The 20,455-nt window shown below is 42.6% G+C and overlaps 1 protein-coding gene and 1 long non-coding RNA gene across 4 annotated transcripts in view; one reads left to right on the plus strand and one right to left on the minus strand.

Annotated features, from left to right (window-relative positions):
* On the minus strand, positions 1–16,150 carry RWDD3 (RWD domain containing 3). 3 transcript variants are annotated; one of them, XR_011439337.1, is made up of 6 exons: positions 15,993–16,150; positions 5,552–6,049; positions 3,390–3,505; positions 3,186–3,291; positions 2,460–2,527; positions 1–1,296 (listed from the first exon to the last, which is right to left on the minus strand). XR_011439337.1 is itself a non-coding variant. In XM_023641582.2 (6 exons), exons 1-5 carry the CDS (start codon positions 16,075–16,077, stop codon positions 2,462–2,464), a joined length of 861 nt encoding a protein of 286 aa, XP_023497350.2. In that variant the 5' UTR covers positions 16,078–16,150; the 3' UTR covers positions 1–1,296; positions 2,460–2,461. The 3 variants fall into 3 exon arrangements, 2 of the variants coding, with proteins under 2 accessions (XP_023497350.2, XP_023497351.2); XM_023641582.2 differs by having other exon boundaries at positions 5,562–6,049; XM_023641583.2 differs by lacking the exons at positions 1–1,296; positions 2,460–2,527 and having other exon boundaries at positions 2,819–3,291.
* Positions 15,413–20,455, plus strand: part of LOC111773581 (uncharacterized) — a 19,224-nt gene continuing 14,181 nt past the window's right edge. The window contains exon 1 of the long non-coding RNA XR_002808200.2: positions 15,413–15,610. This is a non-coding gene — a long non-coding RNA (uncharacterized lncRNA). The remainder of the gene's footprint in view (positions 15,611–20,455) is intronic.

Raw genomic sequence — 20,455 nt, forward strand, 5'->3', positions numbered from 1 at the left:
TAATAAAAACTGATGCGACTTTATTTCTCCCCTTTGGGGGTAGGTGAGAGTTTCTTCATTTGTACAAAAGACAGTTAAATCTGCATAGACAGAAGCAGAAAACTGTTGTTGTTGTACAGAAATTTAAATACAGGCAGAAGGTGGTGTGTGGATGCTTAACAGCTAAAACGGAAGGTTATGCTGGTTACTTACTATAGGCGCTCAGCTCCCTCTCCCCTCTCTCCATACACACACACTACCATCCTCCTATATTCTGCTCTGTTCTCCTGGGGTTGGGATATGCAACCCAAATTTCCCAGACTTCTCTGCCAGCTGGATTCCTGTTAGGTTTGCTCAATAGGAAGCACTGCTGGAGGTCAGAAGGCAGTACAGGTTGCAGCACTGTGGTCGTCGCTGGTAGTTGTTGCTGTGGCAGCAGCGGTGGAGTGGTTCTGAACTCCAACAGGTCAGAGACCCTGCCCATCATCAATTTTAGGGGAAGGCTGGACCACCGCAGCAGATCTAGCACCAATGACAGCAGTCTCCAACAGGGCAGCAGCAGGTACAGCTCTTAGCAGTTTCTGAACTGCCGTTGCCCTCCCCTGTTCCTTCCGTCATCCAGCCCTGTTCCTTCCCCATTTTGTTCTTCCAGATCTTCTCATTTGTCACCAATTTCTGTTTGAAATTTACTGTTTGAAATACTGTCTGATTTCCTAGTTGGACTTTGACTAATTAACTGCCCCTTGAATTGTTGCATTTTTCAGTTCTAGAATTCCTATTTGCTTTATTTTGTTGTTGTTGTTTTTCAAATATGCCATGTCACCTTTCACAGTTTCTAACTCCAGTTTCAAGTTTGACTTCTACCTCCACGAAGATATTACGTGTAACTGTTTCATGATCTATGTCTGATAATTCCAGCATCTGGAGTCCCTGGGGGTCTATTTCTGTCATCTACTGTTTCTGCTGTTTCTCACTCATAGTATCTTGTCTCTTCATGAGTCCAATTACCCCTGATTGTTAGCTGGATATTGAATTTAAAAATTATTCATAGATAAAATTTGACACCTAGGATGATATCTTCCTCCAAAGGTTTGAAGGATATGAGAACTTGAGAATCATGGACTACCTTAATCCAAGTTCAAAGTTTAAGACTTTTGCACTTGCCAGAATCCTCAAAGCTTAGCCATAGTCCAGGACAACTGGTTTATACACAGTTCACTCTTACACCTACAGTGTAGCTTTTCAGGAGTCCCAGCTCTTGGCCTCACCTCCTCTATCTTCCAGAAGTCCCAATTATTTTTTCATAAGTACCTCAAGCTGAAAAGAAAGCATCAGAGTTTGAGGCAAAAATATCAATGGAAACAATTAAGATTCTCTTCCTTTAATACTAAAATTAAACAAACTGCAAAGAAACTCTTACAGCCTTTTGTCATATAATTTAAAATTTTTTTATCCAAAGATCAAATTAAATTTATATAAATCTCTACCACTGTCAAGGTTAGTTTTGCATTCTGATGTGTATATTTGTGAAAGACTTAGGTATAAACAACCAAGAAAGTAATAATAACCAATACTTGTTTCTAAGGTAATTTGAGCAGGTAGAAATTTAATTAAGTTGGAGAAAGTCATTACTAACATCCAATTTTACCTGATTCAAACTCTTCTCTAGGCTAGAGAGTCAAATTTGAAGATAAAAGTTTGGAGGAGTACCATAAAGTATGAAGTGGCAAACAACTGAGCAGAGAAGAGTCAAGGGAAAATAGAGGACCAGCAGTTCTGTTGTGATAAAATTCAGACCCAACCTCCTCCTACTGCTACTGTGACAGCCACGATGGTGATCACTTTTAATGTTATTTTTAATAAACCAAATGAAGGGGGTAATAATGACCAGCCCAGAATTTCCAAGCCTCAGTTCTTCATGCCAGCAGTGTCGCTTCTCCTTGCATATTGGTGCCATAAAACGACCTAACTACACTTACCATTTCTCCAGGAAAAAAAATCATAAACACCTTGAAATGAAATAAAATGAATCAAAAATTCCCTCCTTAACAGAACCCCATGAAATGATCAACAGGTACGTATAATTTAATTCTAAGAGTGCCTGAAAATGAGACAATCAGATGGACCTGCCACGGCCACAGAGCAGCACTGTCAAGAAACGCTGCTCGGTGCGTCCAACGTTTCCTCACTCCTCTCTCCAGACAGTCCTAATTTCATAATGACACCACTGTACTTCACAGACTGTAGTCAGAGGGATCTGCTTTTGGCCCCTCTTCCATCCCTGGGCCCCTTATTTCAGAAGCACAGGTGGTTTCATGCACACAAATATCCTTTCTCAAATATAAATGCCTGCTTACACTTTTGTTACACATTGTAATATAAGCTTTTATCATATGGCTTCTTCTCTCCTTAGGTCATGATAGATATACTTTAGGATCACCATACTTTTAACCAATTTCAGAAGAAATAAAAAATATTACCTCTAGATAACTTTCTCCATCCAGCAAGCCAAGTTCATTTTGTGTGAAACATTTCTTCCCTTATAAAACTAGAAGGAAAATTGTTCAAAAAAGAGTTTTAATTTAAGTCAACTCTCTAGTCCTATAACTAGCAAGTACCATGCTATTCTGGGACCCCAAAGAAAGCAACTGTAAATCAAGTTCTATAGAATTTCTTTGGTTTGTATTTAAACTAACGATTTACGCAATTCCACAAAGAAATCAGTGTTATATTTTTCTTAACATTCAACTTAAAACATTAGACATAATAAGCTGAACGGGGGAAAATCGTGATCAAATGCTAAAAATGTAAACATGAAAAAAGTAAACATGAAAACAACGCTTTTAAAAATTCATTTAATTACAAGAAAATTAGCCAGAAAATTGCTCAGTTCCAAACAAATCCTCTATATAAACACAAGAGCTCATTTATCATCATCTTCTTATATTTATCTTTCAAATAACATTCCAACTATTGAACCTAGGCTTTACTGGCAAAAATTAGAATACAGGAGTGTTTTTACCATTTAATATTCCATAAACAGAATTGGCTTTTGCTCCTGAAGTTGGGATGGTGTCTATCATTTTGCTTCAGAGAAACTTTAAAATTGTTCCCTTATGAGTATTTCACTTAGCCACTCCCAAAACCCAATGCAAAAAAACCACAGCTGTTTTACTAAATGATTCCTATCTTCCACTTCATTTTACCAGCCCAAGTACAAATTCGGAGAAAAGCTTCTTAAGTCCTGCAGTTTCAAATTCCTTTTGTAACTCATCCAACGATGAATACTCTTTGACTTCAAATGCCAGAAACCTGCATTATACAAGAGAAACTCATGAAGATGCCTAGATTTGTCAGAGTGTAATTACCCATTCAGTTGCTTTTCCATCTGCAATAGTACTAAATTATACCTTTTGTGTTCTGTCTGTACTTTTGTTTCAGCGAGTACACTAATCATTTTCTCTCTGCATTTCTTTCCACTTGAGTCCACATCGACTTTGGAGGTTTTCTGAAGAATCAGGTACTCCTAAACGATAAATCAGTATGTTAAATACGTATCTTACTCTGAATCTCAAAGTCCTAGTTTTAAAGGAGCCTTAGACCTGCAGACTTATTTTCATGCTGAAAGAATACCATCTTTCTGAGTCAAGCAGTAGGAAAGTTACACAGGGTTTTCACGTACTTGGCAGCATAAAGTACTGAGGAACACAGGAGTAAAGAAGGATGTCATCGAACTATGCAGGAATAAATCTGGACAGCCTACGAGGTCTGATTCTGGGCTGGGTACCTTAACCTTCTGTGCCTCAGTACCCTACTCCATAAACAATACTCAAAACAGCACCTACCTTATGGGAAGTTGTGCTGATTAAATGAGTTAACGCACGCAGAGCACTGAGAGGAGTGCCTGGCACACTGAAGACCACCAGCTACTGTCATTACCATTACTGCTTCTGTGTCTGCGTGAAGTTAACAGGCACAGAGCACTTACCATTCCAAATTGATGGCATCTATCAATCCTGATATACAATCTTATAAAAATTTAAGAGAGATCCTTACATTAAATGGCATTTTAGGGACAGCTAATAAAAAAGAAAAAATTCTTTAAAAAGTATAACTTCTCAGGGCCGGCCCGGTGACACAACAGTTAAGTGCGCACATTCTGCTTCGGCGGCCCGCGGTTCGCCAGTTTGGATCCCGGGTACAGACATGGCACCGCTTGGCAAGCCATGCTGTGGCAGGCATCCCACATATAGAGGAAGATGGGCATGTATTTTAGCTCAGGGCCAGTCTTCCTCAGCAAAAAGAGGAGGATTGGCAGCAGATGTTAGCTCAGGGCTACTCTTCCTCAGCAAAAAAAAAAAGTACAATTTCTCTACATTAGCAGAGTTCTAGTCACATGAATAAATACTTGTTAATTAACTGATGGATCCAATCTGAGTAACAGCATTTGTGAAACAGCTGCACTTAGCCTAAAGTGCATGACTGAGCTGGCTTAAAGAAAAATCCGAGCCTTTTGGGGAAATAGGAGTAAGGAAATTAATTTGTATTCATTTCGTCAGCCAGCATTTTACCCAAAAGGATCAAGTTTTATAGATCTACTATAAATCACCTTAAAATATGTTGTTCCTTGGTCAGAACTCAATCCAGGACCTATATTAAATCTGAATTATTCGTTGTGTCTATATGCTATAACCCCGCACTAATCTGATTAACCAAATGCCAAACTAGTTTTGTGACAAGAGCCAGTCATGAAAAAGCTAGGTAGTTATTCTACAAATCTTTACGATCATAGACTGTGCAAGCTAAAGCTGTTTAAATAAATTCGATTGTAATTACTCTTGACCCAACCCATCTGAAAGCATAAAACCTATTAAGTGATTTGTAGCTCTTTTACGATCTGAAATACAGCAAGCAGCTTTCCTCGTCTGGTCCCACATAAAACAGGTTAGATGAGTTTAGAATGAGAACTTGAAAAATCTGAAGAAGACGATGATTTTGAAAGCAGCTGCTGAGACAAGTCAGGTGGAAAGCAGATGTCAGGTAGGAGGTGACATGCTGCCAGCCCTAATGATTCTCCCACTCACACGGAATCCCGGCTGGGAGGGACCAGCTCCTCTTTCCAGGTATCACAGATACCAAATTAAAGTGTCAGAATGCAACTTTCACTGCTAAAAAGTTAAAATTTTTGCAGACTACCCACAAATATACACCTCACTGTGCCTAACTAAGGAAAGAAATAAAAATATGCAGGAACTTCTGGTGCACATTTATGAAGTTGAGGCTCGAAGCTAATTACAGAAACAAACACTCATGCTCCACAGAGATTTTTTTATAACCTATCACTTTTGTTAAGTGGCATGATTTTTTGGATAGCCTTATACTTATTCTTCAAGCCTTACAAACTTATAGCTGTCATTAGAAGTAAACACATTCTTAAAAAAGAAAATGGAGATCCATGCACACGGTAATGAAGGAGAAACATCTTGGTGATTCATCTGCCCCACTGTTATAAAACACACAAGAGAGACACCATTTTAGCAGCAAATACCCAAATTCATATTCAACATTAAACCTTTTGGCACCTTGATGTTGCTTCTGTCTCCTTGTAGTAAAATCAGTATTATTTTACCCATGAACATCAGTCTTCCCGTCAGTCTTAAGTCGGAAGCCCACTTCTCCACAGTTTTGACGTATTTAGTCTTTGCTCTCATGTGGTCTAAATGTAAAAGAGTTACCCACAGTCCATCATCCACGGCCGTGCTTGCTGCAAGAGCACACGTCTCACTGCCTCTTCCAGTTTCTGGTTGGTTGAGGATGTGCCTGAGATTCTGCTGAATCCAGAGAACCAGCTCGTGAACCACAGGTTCTGATGCAAGGTTCTCTGCTCGCTCAAGTAACTTCTCTTTCACAGTCACGCACTGGGCCCGGGTCAGGTGTTCACAGTTAACTGAGACACCAGGCAGACACGAGGGGTAGCTAACCGGTAAATGGAACACCAACTCTAAGGGTACATCCGCATCCGTAAGTCCTTCGGCTTTTGTGCGAATTCTGAACACGGTCCCATCTGTTTCTGGAAGGCATCCAAAAACAATGATTAGCTGTACATAATTCAATTTGAATGGAACACTAACAAGTTAAAATTTCTGTTTCAAGTCTTGATTTATTTTCCATGTGAAAACTCTTGAGTTGTTTTATGAAGAGACACATAATACTAAGAAAGCCATGACTGACGGATTATTTCCTTCAACCACACGCACATATTCAAGGACGCACACACACCAGCACCCAGGACTTCGCTGGCATTTACAGTTGCTATCACCCCCATTTTTATTACAGTTACCAGAATGATTTCTCATCGTAAAACATTTTTCCACCCAGACTTAGTTGATAATTCTGGAAACCCCTAATAAACTCATATGAACATTCAAAGAAATGACGTCGTGTATATATAAAATCACTAATTAATCTGAAAGTTATACACTAAATCCAATAAAGGTCATTTTGTGGTAAGTCCAACTCGAAGCAAACCCTGAACGCTGTGTGGTTGTGGTTGCAGAGTGTGCACGACTGTGCCTGACAGCGTCGCTGCCTGGACCCGCTCTCCTCTTACTTCAAATGTATTAGTATCAGTGTAACATGAAGGTAGCGAGATGAACTAAAATTGGGCGGACATCAAGTCAGCCGCTTCTGGCTCCGTAAGGAGGGGCAAGCGCACACATAGGGTATGAGATGAAACACTCTGCTCTCTTTCAGATTTGCTCCACTTCACCCCTCTGATGTGTTCCACACCACTTCACCCCATTTTTCAAAAAAGTTGATAAAACGTCAGGCTGATTCCTTCTGCAGGGGGCAGAAACACACAGATCAGAAGAGCAGAGGAGAACAGAAGCGGGTGCAGACCAATCGCTTTGAAGCTCACTTGCCTCTCTCTCCCCGACTTCTTTCTCCACTCGCCCTTGTTCCTTCTCTTCACAAGAGAGGCAGTCAAACCTTTCCCATTTTCATACCTGGATCGCTGCTCAACAGCCTCCACAACTGAAACCTGAACATATCCCCCTTTTAAAGAACCTAACAGAACATGAAAATGGCTTTCTAGCCATCCAATTCCGTTTATGTAAAAGCCGTTGTTACAGACATTGATTCATACACGACCAAACACATCTGTTACACAAGAGTTTTTTCTTTAATAGAATCTTCTGTTTCAGCAGCAAAGCACTACTATTTTAAGACACCACCCAGAAACACAGGCAGTAACCACTATAAAGACCATATTAAAATGATACAACTTAAATTCACATTACATAAGTAAAATGTGTACTGCACAAAGAAAAATTTTCCAAATCTAAATGAGTGCACTCCTCTACAAGCCATCGCCAGTTTCTCAAAACCCTTCTTTCTTCCACCCAGTTACCTATCTTTTTTAAAAATTATTTTATTATAAAGTAGGCTCCCCACATGTCAGTTAGATCAGTACATTTCACTATGTGAAACGAGTATTATAAATACCTACAGACAACATAGAACCATTAGGCTAAATGAACTCTCCAGAAATCATCTAGGGAGACCACTTTTTCTACTAAGGGGGAGGCAAAATGTTTAAAGCTCTTCATTCATTCACCAATCAACAAACATTCGCTGAGTCCATTTTAGACCCAAGGCACTGCACGGGTCTCCAAGGGAAAAAAATGTGGTTAAGATGCAGATCCTGTCACATGGACTCAATCCAGCGTTTCACAACATGAAAGAGTGGACATATCCAAAGTGATCTTCCTTGACTTCTCTTCTGCACTTAAAACTTCTTTACGTATAAACACATATACATACAAGTTATATAAACATGTATTTTATGTTATCTCCATGGAGATGATGCTCTACAGGACGACATTTCCGAAGTTCTTCTGAGAAAGGGTATTCAAAGCTCTGTTCAAGGTCGCTGGCACAGCAGACAGCCCTAGCAGCTAGAGAGCCTCTCCCTCCAGATCAGAGGGTAGATTTGTTTCCAGACCAGTATAATAAAGACAACACACTCCTTCAGCACAAAGCGGGGGGCAGGATTGCTAGCAGCCACCTTGTAAGATTGGGGGATTCCTAAGCTCAGTGATCCTCAGCTGTGACAAAGACCCACTGTGTGCACAGAATCCACATGGGCCTACCTCCACATCGTCCTATGGAACTTGGGGACAAGGGCACCCAAGGTGAACCTGAAGTTCATGCTGCCTGCTGTGCAGTGAGTAGCAAACTGTCTAAACCCACCCGGGTCACTGCCTCCTGCCCGGCTGACTCTACGGCAGCGCGCCAGCCACCTGGCAGCTGCAGCTGCTGCCGCTCCTCAGGAGCTGCTTGACCACTTGGTGATACGTACAGTTGTTTCACCACCTTGCTCTCTCCTTTCCACTCTTCCCTCCAAGGAAGAAGCGTCCTCCTCCCTCCCACAGCAAACCCTGCCATATCCAAGATGCAGTTCCAATTGTGAGCACTTCTCTAGTGCCTGCCTTTTCCATCCCTCCCTCAAATCTCTGCTTCTCTTCCGCTTACAAAATATTTACCTTCTCCTTGCTTCAAAAAAACCAAAATGCAATGCTACTCATTCACTTAAACTACAGACCTATCTTTCTCTGTCCTTCATTTTCAATCTTCTGGAAATAGAAAGCTCACCACCTGCATCCACTTTCCCATAAACTGGAAACCAGTCTCCATAACTACTTGTACTGAGACTTCTATCATCACTTGTCTCTGAAGCTCTCTCAAACATCACCTGTGACCTCCTAACCTCTGACCTGCAGGAAGAAGCTAATTCAGCAGGCCTGTGTTGCTCAAACCCTGCACACTCCCAAGAAAGGTGTGTCTTCAGGACTGGCCCTTGGCTGGCTCCTGGGAGATGAGCTCTGAGCCCCTGGCATATTCTGCCTGAGAAGAGTGGTTTTGGGATACCTGAGGCCTTGGACCACAGGGTACCAGTTTGATTAAAATTTACAGTGAATCTTCTTACTCTGGGGACTGGAGTCTGAGGAAGTGACATCAGTTACACAGGCGGGGAAAGTCTACATGATTGATGCCCCATAAAAATTTGGACCCCACAGTTCACGTGAACTTCCCTTGTTGGCAACACTCCTCACGTGTTGTCACACTATGGCTGAGAGAACTAAGCATGGTGCTGTGACTCCACTGGAAAAGGACAACTGGAAGCTTGCAGCTGGTTTCTCCTGGACTTCACTCCATGTGCCTTTTCTCTTTGCTGATTTTAATGTGTCCTTTTGCTGTAACAAATTGTAACCATGAGTATACCAGCTTTTCTGAGTTCTGAGTCCTTCTAGCAAATCATCAAGGCTGAGGGTGGTTTGGGGACCCGTGACACAGCCACATCCAGTGACCTTCATCCTGCCCTACCTTTCCACAGCATCTGAATCTACTGAACCAATCTCCTTCTCAAAATTCTCTCTTCTCATCTCTCCCAGACACCACATTGTCCTGGTTCTTTTCCTACATCTCTGATCATTCCTTTCCTGCTTTGTCTTCTTTTTCTAACCCCCTGAATGCACAGGCATTCTTTAAAGTGTAATCCCATAAACAACTTTCTCACTCTAGCTACCCAAGCTTGAAATCTTAAAGTCACTTGTGACTCTTTTTTTTCCCCTCCTTGCTTCATACTTCATGTTCAATTGCCAAAGTTCTCCAGAATTTCTCTCCTTTCCATTCACAACCACCATCCTAATTCAGGCCTTTCTCTGGTTTCTGCAATAGTGGGCTCCTCACCACCTGCCTCTCCTCACACCAAATTATCCTATGCCACTCTCCCAGACTGACAAACAAATTACAAATTCCTCCATCCACGGAGGGGCCTACCACTCCAACGTCCTCTCCCCTTACTCCTTGCTCCAACTAACCCATTTTACACTAATACTGTCTCTGGTTTCCTGTCTCTGGGCCTTGCTCCTGCTATCCTATATGCCAAGAAGGCCCATAACTCCCCACTTTCTGCCTGCTGGGATCTTTGTTCAACCACCAAGCACCTCTCTAAAGTCTATCTGGTGATTTCCATGGTACTTTGGACTTATTTTGTGGTGTCTTCATACTCAGAATTATTGTAGTTGAACCAAATTAACTGTTTTCTTCACCACTGGAATATATCTACTTTCTTTTTAGACAACAACTAAAATACAATGGGTTACAAGAAACTTTTACATTTTACAGTTACTCAGTTCTGAGCATCACGCCCCCAGTTTGTAATCAGGGGCCTCACTGTGGCGGCCACTGGCACCTGCGGTAGGCTGCGTAATGGCCCAGACATTCATGCCCTGATGCCGGAACCTGTGATTACGTTACCTGACATGGCAAAAGGTTCTTTGCAGATGTGATCCTGAGATGGCAGGTTAACCTCGATTATCCAGTGGGCCCTAAATGTCATCACAGTGTCCTTACAAGAGGGAGGCAGAGGGAGATTTTGCCACAGAAGGTGGCAATGTAATCACTGAAGCCAGATGCCATGTGGCTGCCTTTCAAGATGGAGGGGGGACCACGAGCCAAGGGGAGCAAGGAACCCAGCTCTGGCAGCTGGGAAAGGTAAGGAAACGGCTTCTCGCCTCGGGCCCCAAGAGGGAGTGCAGCCCTGCTGACAACGTGATTTCAGCCCAGTGAGACGGATTTCAGACTTCTGACCTCAAGAACTATAAGGGAATAAATGTGTGGTGTTTTAAGCCACTGCGTTTGTGGTAATTTGTTACAGCAGCCCAAGGAAACTAATACAGTGTCTATGCCCACAAACACACTTCTCCCTTTCTGATCAAAACTCCAAAACCCAGTGTCCTCCAGTCTCTGCCATATCAACACCCACCTCCTCCTCCCCAGTGTCATGAACTAACTGACAGAAACGGGCTGTTCTGGGAGAAAGTCTTGAATGGCTGTAGAGCTAGTCATTCAAATCCTTACCAATTTTCATTATGCTTCTCTTAGTTATTTTCTCATCCTAGTCAGCAAATAGAAAAGCCATAGGAGAAAACACTGAATTTTGCCACATAAAATTGCAAAATTATTAGATGTTTAGAAGAAAAACTGCTTTAATTCTTTTAAGAATTGGAAAGGATTAACGTTCTTTCTAATTGGTCTTCTGGGTGCCTCCTCATCCCCCACCACACACACACTAGAGCCACAAACTAAAATTACACAAAATGATGTTATCTCTGTAAGAAAATGAAAAGCCCAATAACATACCCCATTCTGGTGATATTTAATGTGGTCATAAAATTACATATTCTTTTAAAAACTCATTTTCTGGGGCCGGCCCAGTGGCACAACGGTTAAGTGTGCACGTTTCGCTTCAGCGGCCCAGGGTTCCCCGGTTCGGATCCCGGGTGCGGACATGGCACCGCTTGGCAAAAGCCATGTTGTGGGAGGCGTCCCACATATAAAGTAGAGGAAGATGGGCACGGATGTTAGCTTAGGGCCAGTCTTCCTCAGCAAAAAGAGGAGGATTGGCAATAGTTAGCTCAGGGCTAATCTTCCTCAAAAAAATAAATAAATAAAAACTCATTTTCTCCCAAAAACTCTAGAAGAATGTATATTACCCTTCCATTTCTCATCGGCCTTAGTTTGTAGATGCAATTAAACCAGCTCCTTTTCGCCTCAGAATTTTTCACGTAACACATGCATAGTCAGTCTGACGTTGGGCTTGTTGGGGTTTTTTTTTTTTCATTAAAAAAAAGAAAATGAAGTTGCCCCTATCTGTTTTTAAGATTATTAACAGCTTAGAAACAGAGTGATCAACAGAAAAATAATTCTGCTCTAAATCGAATGTTAATCTCTGTCCCTCCCTGGCTCCACACAATTCTAATTATTAAATTTAACTCACCAACTCATCATTCACAATAAACATCGATGCTCTAGGAAACTTATGCCTGCCCTGGAAAACTAAAATTTTCAGAAGTTCCAAGACTATTTTCATCTATTTTAAAGACCCTACCAGGGGCTGGCCCTGTGGCCAAGGGGTTAAGTTCGCGCGCTCCACTGCAGGCAGCCCAGTGTTTCGTTGGTTTGAATCCTGGGCGCGGACATGGCACTGCTCACCAAACCACGCTGAGGCAGCGTTCCACATGCCACGACTAGAAGGATCCACAACGAAGAATATACAACTATGTACCAGGGGGCTTTGGGGAGAAAAAGGAAAAAAAGAAAATCTTTCAAAAAAAAAAGGAAAAAAAAAAGACCCTACCAAAAGATATAGGTCTTGCCTCTGCTTGAAGCTCACATACACATCCTCTAGTTGTTTTGTTTTTAATAAGTCATTCTGCCTTATAATAAGTGTATCAATTTCATAACTAAAACACTAATTGAAATAGGTTTCAAACCTCATTCTTCTTTACAAGCACATGAAAGAAATTATCCTCCTAACCGTACCCCAAACAACAGAAATTCAAACTAGAGAAGCTGAATTGAACTCCAAACTCTACACTAATGTTATTTTCAGGCTTCACCCGGTTCACGGTCACACAAAGTAGAAACTCAACAAATGCTGTCTAGCAGTGGAAGACACTGGAAATTGTAAACAAAATTTAAGAAAATGAGTTCTTCAAGATTCATTTAGAGCCCTTTAAGAAACCATTTATATCCCATATTCAACTGACTTTCCCTAGACTTGCTTTTTTTTTTCCTTTGCAATTTTTACACATCCTCAGAGTAAGACTTTGTACAGCAAACCACTAAGAAGCTCCAAACACCCTCTCATCCTTCACGTGCACAGGATTTTTTTCCTCTTGCTCCTAGGGGGCTCACCACAAGGATGCATCCACTAGTGCTTGTTTTTAAGTTTCAGCTGAATTTTTATATATATTTAAAATGTGGTCACAGGAAAAATACAAAAAACTAAGAAACGCATGAAGCTAAAAGTGGCAATCCTATCCTTTAGAAGTGAAGTTCAAAGCTGAACTGGTTTTACAGAGGTGAGTTCAGTACTGACAATCAGCAGGAAACAGAGCCGAGCAGATTTAGCGGGGTGAGGGGGTGACAGCCACGATTCATTTTTGCAGGAGGGCCCAATCCAATCTGAACATTAGTGCCAGCAGAATACAAAAATTCACTCTGAAGTTTCTGAGCAAACATATTTTATGATGTTGGGTCTTACTTCCCATTTTACAACTTTTTGATCTGTGAGTTAATTTCCAGAAATGCAATTCTACGTATAATGAGCATTGACTATGGCAATATAATCTCTGTGATCCTCAATCACCTTATCAGGAAAATGAAGATTTACAACAATACAAATCTCATCTATTTCATAGGTATGCACACACATGCATGTAGATACTCTCTTTCAGAATTATCTTGAACATAAGCTGGGTCATACCCATCTGTTTTCTCTGGGTGTTCATTATTGCTCTCTCTTTCTGGTCAAGAGTTATCCTTGCTAAGAACTATTTTACTGATGGAGCAGCCTCATCTCTATTAAGGAGCACGATGTAGTGCAAAGGCCCATATACTCTGGAACCTAGTGGTTACTTATCCAGCCTGAGCATGCGTTATCTTCTCTGTAAAATAAAGCTAAGAGCACCCTTCATGAAGTAAGATGCATTTAAAGTATTAAGTACAGCGGAGGTGACCCCATTAAACCTGGCACCTGGCCTGACTGCACTGCACAGAGAGGGGCAGAATACCCCTGATTTGGTCTACCCACAGGCCTCCCTAGTAGACAGGAGTGTGGGGGCTTACACAGTTTGCACCCATTAAGACGTAGTTACACCTGATGCCTCTTACTATGAGCTTACTATAACCATAGTAAAGAGGCCAAATGTACATAAATCCCCTGAAAGTCTCAGCTTAAATTAACCCAGCTGAACTGAATTCAACTATTCACCCTCTTCCATCTTATGGCCTTAATAGTTGATCCTTGGGCTGGCAGCCTGAGCCTTCCTGGGCTATCTTGTCACCAGAAGTGCAATCCCACACAATGTTCTCCTGATTCCAGTAGCAACAGGGCGAAGCCCATCTGGGGGAGGCCAGGAAGGAACTGATGGGGTTCAGAATGTTCTGGTACCAAGGTTATAGCCTCCCAGCCAAGCTGACGGTGACCCTGGAGCAGCAGCCAGCAGCCCACTGTATGTTTATTGTGGGCTGTTAACAAGGCCTACCTTACCCTTCATGCCCAGTTGTGAACATCAAACATCCCGATTTCAATCACTGAATTGTTCTATTCTCCAGTGAACCTTTCAGCAACAAAATGTCCTAAGTTGTTACACTGAATTCTTTTATAATTCAATTACTTATTGCTGCCAGAACATTGAATCAAATTAATTAGGAGGCATGGCTTGAAAGTCATGCTCAATTTAACAGCAGATAAAGGGTCCACAGTGTTCTCAATATTAAGAAACTGCTTTCTTTAAATGCTTACTTTTTTAAGTTTTCTCTGACCCACCAGCAGTGTCTCACGCTCAGCTGTGCACTCATGATCCAAATGACTACCACTCCATCTCTTTAAGGTGTCATGGGAAACCATAGGTTCATTTTTTTCCAGGATATTCCCAACTAAGCTATAATAAAGGAATTTAGGAAAACTGATGATCTCTTCAAATAGCTTGCCTCAGGCAGAAGTAATTATCAATAACAAGAGCTGCAGAGACAGCGGGTAAGTAAGATGATGAAGAATTAATTACGAATGCTACCCAATCAGAAGAGGGGCGACTAGAAAACACTAAAGGGAGTAAATCCTTTCCTATGGATTTTAAACAACTGTTGCAAAAAGCTCCAAGACAGACTAGGCACGAAAAAGAAAGCAGCTCCATCACACTAATTGGTTCACAGGGCCTGGAACATAGAGCTTTAGGAACGGGTGTAGACGGTGGATGCAAGAAAGAATAAACAAAAAGGAGCCAACCCCTGCTCTGGGTGTGAATAACACACCACATGGATCCCATGAAACCGTCTTACTCCTAGACAGCTTTCTCACAACACCCCTTACACTCTAGACGACCTTCTTAAAGGTCAACCAATTTATGGTCAGAAGGACAATTTTGATAGTAGCTGAAACATAACAGAAGGCTAAAATCCCATGCCAAAAAATTTACATAATGTATTTGAAATCTAAGTGAAAATCAAAAATTATCTGCGTCACTGCACTTTTTCACAAGCTGCAGTTTTGGTTTTTCTTTACTAGAAGCCACGGACAAGGGCAGAAAAAGTTTTAACCATCATCAAAAAATAGCCAAAGAACCTTTCTAAACTGTAAGCTCCTAGAGGACATGGGCGGTGTCTTTGTCAATGTTTGCAGGGAATCCGTAAATGCGGGCTGACGATAAACGCGCCCTCAAGAGCCTGTAACCCGCAACCACCTTTCAGCAAAACAATCAACTCAGAAACACCTGAGAAAAGTATGCGGTGGAGCACCGGGCGATATTCAAAGATTCATTCATCACACAATTACTACCTACCACGTGCCTGGCACTGTTCTAGGTGCCTAGAGTTTTGTGATGACAAAACAGACAGGGGCCCTGCCCTCACGTAACTTGAGACAACCAAATACCCATACAGAGTTAAAACTGCCGTGAGCGCTCCGAAGGCCACAATGCTTAGCGCTTACAAAGGATATCATGCAATTTGCGGAAGCTGGGTTTAAACTACGGGGGTTCAGGATAGGCCTTTTTTTAAGGTGAGATCTGAAGGGTAAGTAGAGGATGGCCTGGGAGAGCATGTGGGAGCCATTCCAGGAGGGGACGGCTGGCGCGAAGGGCCAGGCGCTTCGCGAGTGGGACTGGGACGGACGATCGGGGACTGAGACCGGCACGCAGGGGGGTGGGACGGGCGCGGAGCTGGGGGCGCGGGAGGCAGGGACGGGCCGGCGAGCCGCAGGCGCCTGGGCATCAGGTTCTCCGCTGACTGCAGAGTGGCGAGCGGGGCGCGACACTCTCCCCGCTTTAGGGGGTCGCCTCACACTCCCGCCTGCTCCGACACCACTCCAGTCCCCGGTGCGTGTCATTCCATCAGTCCACTAGCCCGGTCCCCAAGTGTGGGCCCCAGGGCAGGGTAGTCACCTGAGTGGCTCAGCACCTCCCACTCGTCGGGCCCGCAGAAAATCGCAGCCAAGGCCGCGAGCTCCTCCCGCACCCGCTCCGCCATGGCCGCGCGGCCAGCAGCTCCGCGCCTCCCCTTCCGCCGCCGCCGGCCCGGAGCAGCGCGGCCGGGCGGCCACCAGGGGGCGCCCCGCGTCTCTGCAGCGCCGCGGGCCGGGCGGGGGCGGGGTGGCGCTGAAAGTCCCGCCCACAGCTCCTCCCACTGACTCCGGACCCAAGGCGCCGTCCATTCTAGGGACTTCCCTCCGAGGGCAAAGGCTCGGTGGTCCGGGGCAGGGTGTCTGCCAGAGGCGACCGTGCGGCTCACTTGTTGCTTTCCTGAGAGCGAGAGGACTCCCAGCAAAGCCCGAACTCCTCTTTTAGCCCAGGCTGTGAACACTCGCCTTTGCTGCCCAGACCCGGCCTTGGGCCGCGGGCTGGAGGACCGCCATGGCGAAAGGAGCCTTGCAGTTAGGAAGAAATAAACAAGCAGGGCAGTGACCAGAGAGGTGGTTAGCCCTGTCCGGCTGGAAATTGAACGAGGTGTTGGGCAAGGTGCAGTTTAAGAGAAGGGACGAGATTCTCCGTCCTCGCGGAGCTATTAGTGACCCAGGCGGTCTGGGAGTCTCTGAAAAGGCGCCAGGCAGTAACAGCCCCAGATGCTGAGCTGTAACCCGCGCTGGGACTCCGGACAGGGAGCGGATTCCTGAGACTTCTTTTCTTTAACGGATGCCGAAGGGGAGGGTTGGACCTGCCAGCGCTGGCATTCTAAGGACATTCCTGGGGTGGCCCGGGACCTTGTGGGGAGCTGTGCGTCCAAGGTGCTGGGTGCACCGTCATACCATTCCACGTTTGTCTCCTGTCTTCTCAGGGACAGCCCTGTTGAAATGGGCTAAGGGAACTCCTTGGCCTTTGAGGATACAATCAAGTTTACTTTGTGATATTCGATCCATGCAAAACAGTGTGGCTCTTGAAGCTTTGAAATGAGATGATAATCCCTGAATCCAGCGCTTGAATTTAAGAATTTGAGCAATACTAATAGGTAACAATTATCAATCCATTCTGTTTCGGCTTTGGTTTAGAGAACAAGATTACAGTGATCCTCTGTGACAGCGTGTACGTCAGCATGCTTGACTTGTCCTTTTGTTTTTCAAGCAATAATTTAAAATTCTGCAACTCCCAAAAGTTGGTAGTCTAGCTCACAGAGGTCCCAAAATTTTTGTTTGTATCAGACATAACATTCTGTGAGATCAGTCAGGGAATTTAGATGGTCTCACAGTGACTCCTGTCATTGACCTACAGAAGTGGAATAAACGGGGCTGATTTTAAGACCGAATCCATGTTACCATCATCAAACATCATTCCCACTGTTGCTTAAAAGGGATTTTAAAAAGGAAAAGACGCTGGCTTCCGAGAAGAGAAAGGATATATCTAACAAGATGGACTGCAAGAGAAACGCTTTCCAGAGGATGTCAGGAGATTTCAGTGACCCCAAGTAATTAAGAGCACTGCTGTGCACATAACTGGAAAGACAACGGCTTGCATAAACTCATAATTATCTCTGATGTGGCCAATTTATTTAATTAAAAAAACCCTCCTTTGAATTATTTCCAAAATAACAGCAGTTCAGTAGGTTCACGATTAGCTACTAAAGAGTTTGGTGAACAAAAGAATAAATTTTTAACATAAAATATCACTGTTATTTGATTTTAGTTTCAAGTCCAAATTTAGTATTAAAAGTGGTAGGAAAATATTAAATTTAATTATTTGACTTATTTATTAAGGATATTCTGCAAATAAACAAGAAGTTCAAGTCTTATTTTTAATTCCCCAAATTCACTATGAATGACATCAGTGAGATAAGATGAACAGTAAGATTACAGCTGTCAAAAACAGGAGGAGGCAGTCTCTGAAGCCTGCTGTCAGCAAGGTGTCCATGAAATTGACGGAAGAGGACATCAATCTATTTAAAATTTTCTTGTCAATAGGTTTCTTCTTTGCTGGTTCCTTCTCCATTGATTTCTTAACCTGCTTTTCATACTCCATTTAACATGTTTAAATAAAAAAGAAGCCAATGTGAATGTCTTTTAAATTAACACCATCCTAAAGCCCTGAGGTCCCATGAATAAGTTTTTGCTCTGAACATTTGGAAATAATCATCACAGAGACAGCATAATGTCAGCTTGGTAGTTCTCACACTATGAAAATATCAGCTACGTGTCAAATATCTAAAGCTTGCCTTAGTGTAATAAATCTTGTTGTATTCACAAGCTACTGAAAATTCTAAATATTTAAACGAGGAGTGAATGTCTAGACATGTGGATGGATGTCTACTTAGAGCACAGCCTCTTTCTCTCTCTCCACTCCTCTGCCCCAACAGTATATGATTTGCTAGAACAAGATTATTTATACACACAACTTTTCTAAGTAGCTCCTTCCCCAGGACCATAAGGAGGAGAAGTTTCAAATCTCTCACCTCCAGTTAAAACCACTAGCCCAAGAGATAGTTCTTTTAAATTTTCTGGGAAAACACTTCTACTCCTTTTATCATGAGTAGTATGGAGACTTAAATACTCAACTCAATGTCTGAAATTTTAAGTCAAACCCCACTTGGGCATAGAAATGAGAACACACAATTTTACGAGTATTAGGAGTGGGTAAGTGTTAGTATCACATCAAAAAAGCTGAGAATTCTGAAATGGGCGGGATGTGATAAGGAACATTATTGTATTAAGACTATGAGAAAAGTAAAAATGCTTTCAAGAACCACTAAGAGTAAAGAACAAGAGAGTTACCGAGTGTCAATTTGCTAAATGAACCTGAACACCAATAAGCTGTGCTACTGGTTTTGCCTGAAGCGTTTCTGTATTTACTCATTGCATAAACTGTTCTTGTTGACTGTTGGCCTGGTTCCACAAGATGAGTATTCAGGTACAGAGGTGAAAGCAACAATCCCAGACTTCTGTCTTTGGTCTAGACAAGTAAACCCAATATGCAACGTTTACACCTTCTTTCATTACACTGTGGGTACAAGTACCACATTTCCTTGCTGGTGTGAAGTTCAATATCATGGGATAGGTAAAAGCAATGGGATGCTGGGGTACCCAGATAGATACCTCCCACAACTTCCCAGAGCAGAAATAGGTTTGTAATGCCCAGGAACATAGTAAGCTTCCAAAACAACATAAAGGCCGTGGTGTTGATCGCTCATAGTGGTTTTGTTCTGTTACAGTGTGCAAGTCACAAATCTATTTTTCACCAAGATAACAATATAAAAGCAAGTAAAATTTATGCGAATTTGGCGCTGACTCTGTAACCATATCGTTTTGTAGAAAGAGCTGCCTCCACTGTGTCCTACTAATGTGTACTCCCTCCAAAAGATTGGTTACACGCTGCCTGTGAGAACCGTGCTTGATTCTTAGGCATGAGTGGTATCAAAACAGTTCCAGCTTGCTTTGTGGGAAAACAGCCACACAGCCCAGGTCCGCTGGCATAAAAGGTCAATGCCTTATCAATGTTATAAAAACAAATCTTCAGTATCATTAGGGTTTTAGAGTTTGTCTACTTAAAGTAACACCCAAGGGCCACCCCAGTGGTTTAGTGGTTAAGTTCACTGGGCTCTGTTTCGGTGAGCGGGGTTCGTGGGTTTGGATCGCAGGTGCAGAGCTATACCACTCACCAAGCCGTGCCGTGGGGGTGACCCACATACAAAATAGAGGAAGATTGGCACAGATGTCAGCTCAGGTACAATCTTCCTCACCAAAAAAATAAGTAAATAACACCCAATACTTAATTTTGGTTACTACTGTAAATGGCTTCTTTTTATTATTATATTTTCCCACCATGTATTACTAATTTAGCCAGTTTTTATAATCTGCGGGGGGAGGACAGAGTCTGTGTGACTTTTTAAAAATCCTTTTCTCCAAATTGATACAGGGACTATAAATGAGTAGTAAATTCTGCCACTTTGGCAAAATAGATTCCCAGTGGTTGAAAATTGAAAGAGTAATACAGTAATAATATGAGGTCTGAGATTTTCTTCAAAATAATGTTGGAAGGGGGAAGAGGCCGGGGTACAGACGAGGCTGAGGTGACCTGAGGTTAATAATGGGTGAGGCAGAGTTGTGAGTACAGAAGGATTCGGTATTTTCTTCTGTCTGTTTCTGTGTATTTTATTTTCTCTGTAATAAAAGTTAATTTTTAAAATGTAGTCAGTAGATAATACATCAAGATACTTCAGTTTTGCATAATGCTCAACTAAGAGAAAAAAGACAGAAATGAAGGGGGAAAATAGGAGGAAAGGGAAAAGAAGCAGGGCTAAGTTGAGAGAACAGAGTTGGTAAAAGCTATCAAGAGAAGATAATGAGTTCCAAAATGACAGGTTCAACATTCGTTCAAGAGTGAAAAGCACAGAAGCTAAAACTTCAGTGCCTGTAGCAAGATGC

This window comes from Equus caballus, chromosome 5, assembly GCF_041296265.1.
Source record: "Equus caballus isolate H_3958 breed thoroughbred chromosome 5, TB-T2T, whole genome shotgun sequence".
Classification (NCBI taxonomy): Eukaryota; Metazoa; Chordata; class Mammalia; order Perissodactyla; family Equidae; genus Equus; species Equus caballus.

Excerpts from the sequence above, each read along its gene's own strand:
- RWDD3 (XM_023641582.2), bottom strand. The coding sequence starts at position 16,077 with ATGGCGGAGCGGGTGCGGGAGGAGCTCGCGGCCTTGGCTGCGATTTTC. Across the intron at positions 6,050-15,992 it reads GGAGGTGCTGAGCCACTCAG|AAACAGATGGGACCGTGTTC; the intron begins GTGACTACCCTG and ends GATGCCTTCCAG. Across the intron at positions 2,528-3,185 it reads CCGAATTTGTACTTGGGCTG|TTTTATAAGGGAAGAAATGT; the intron begins GTAAAATGAAGT and ends TTTTCCTTCTAG.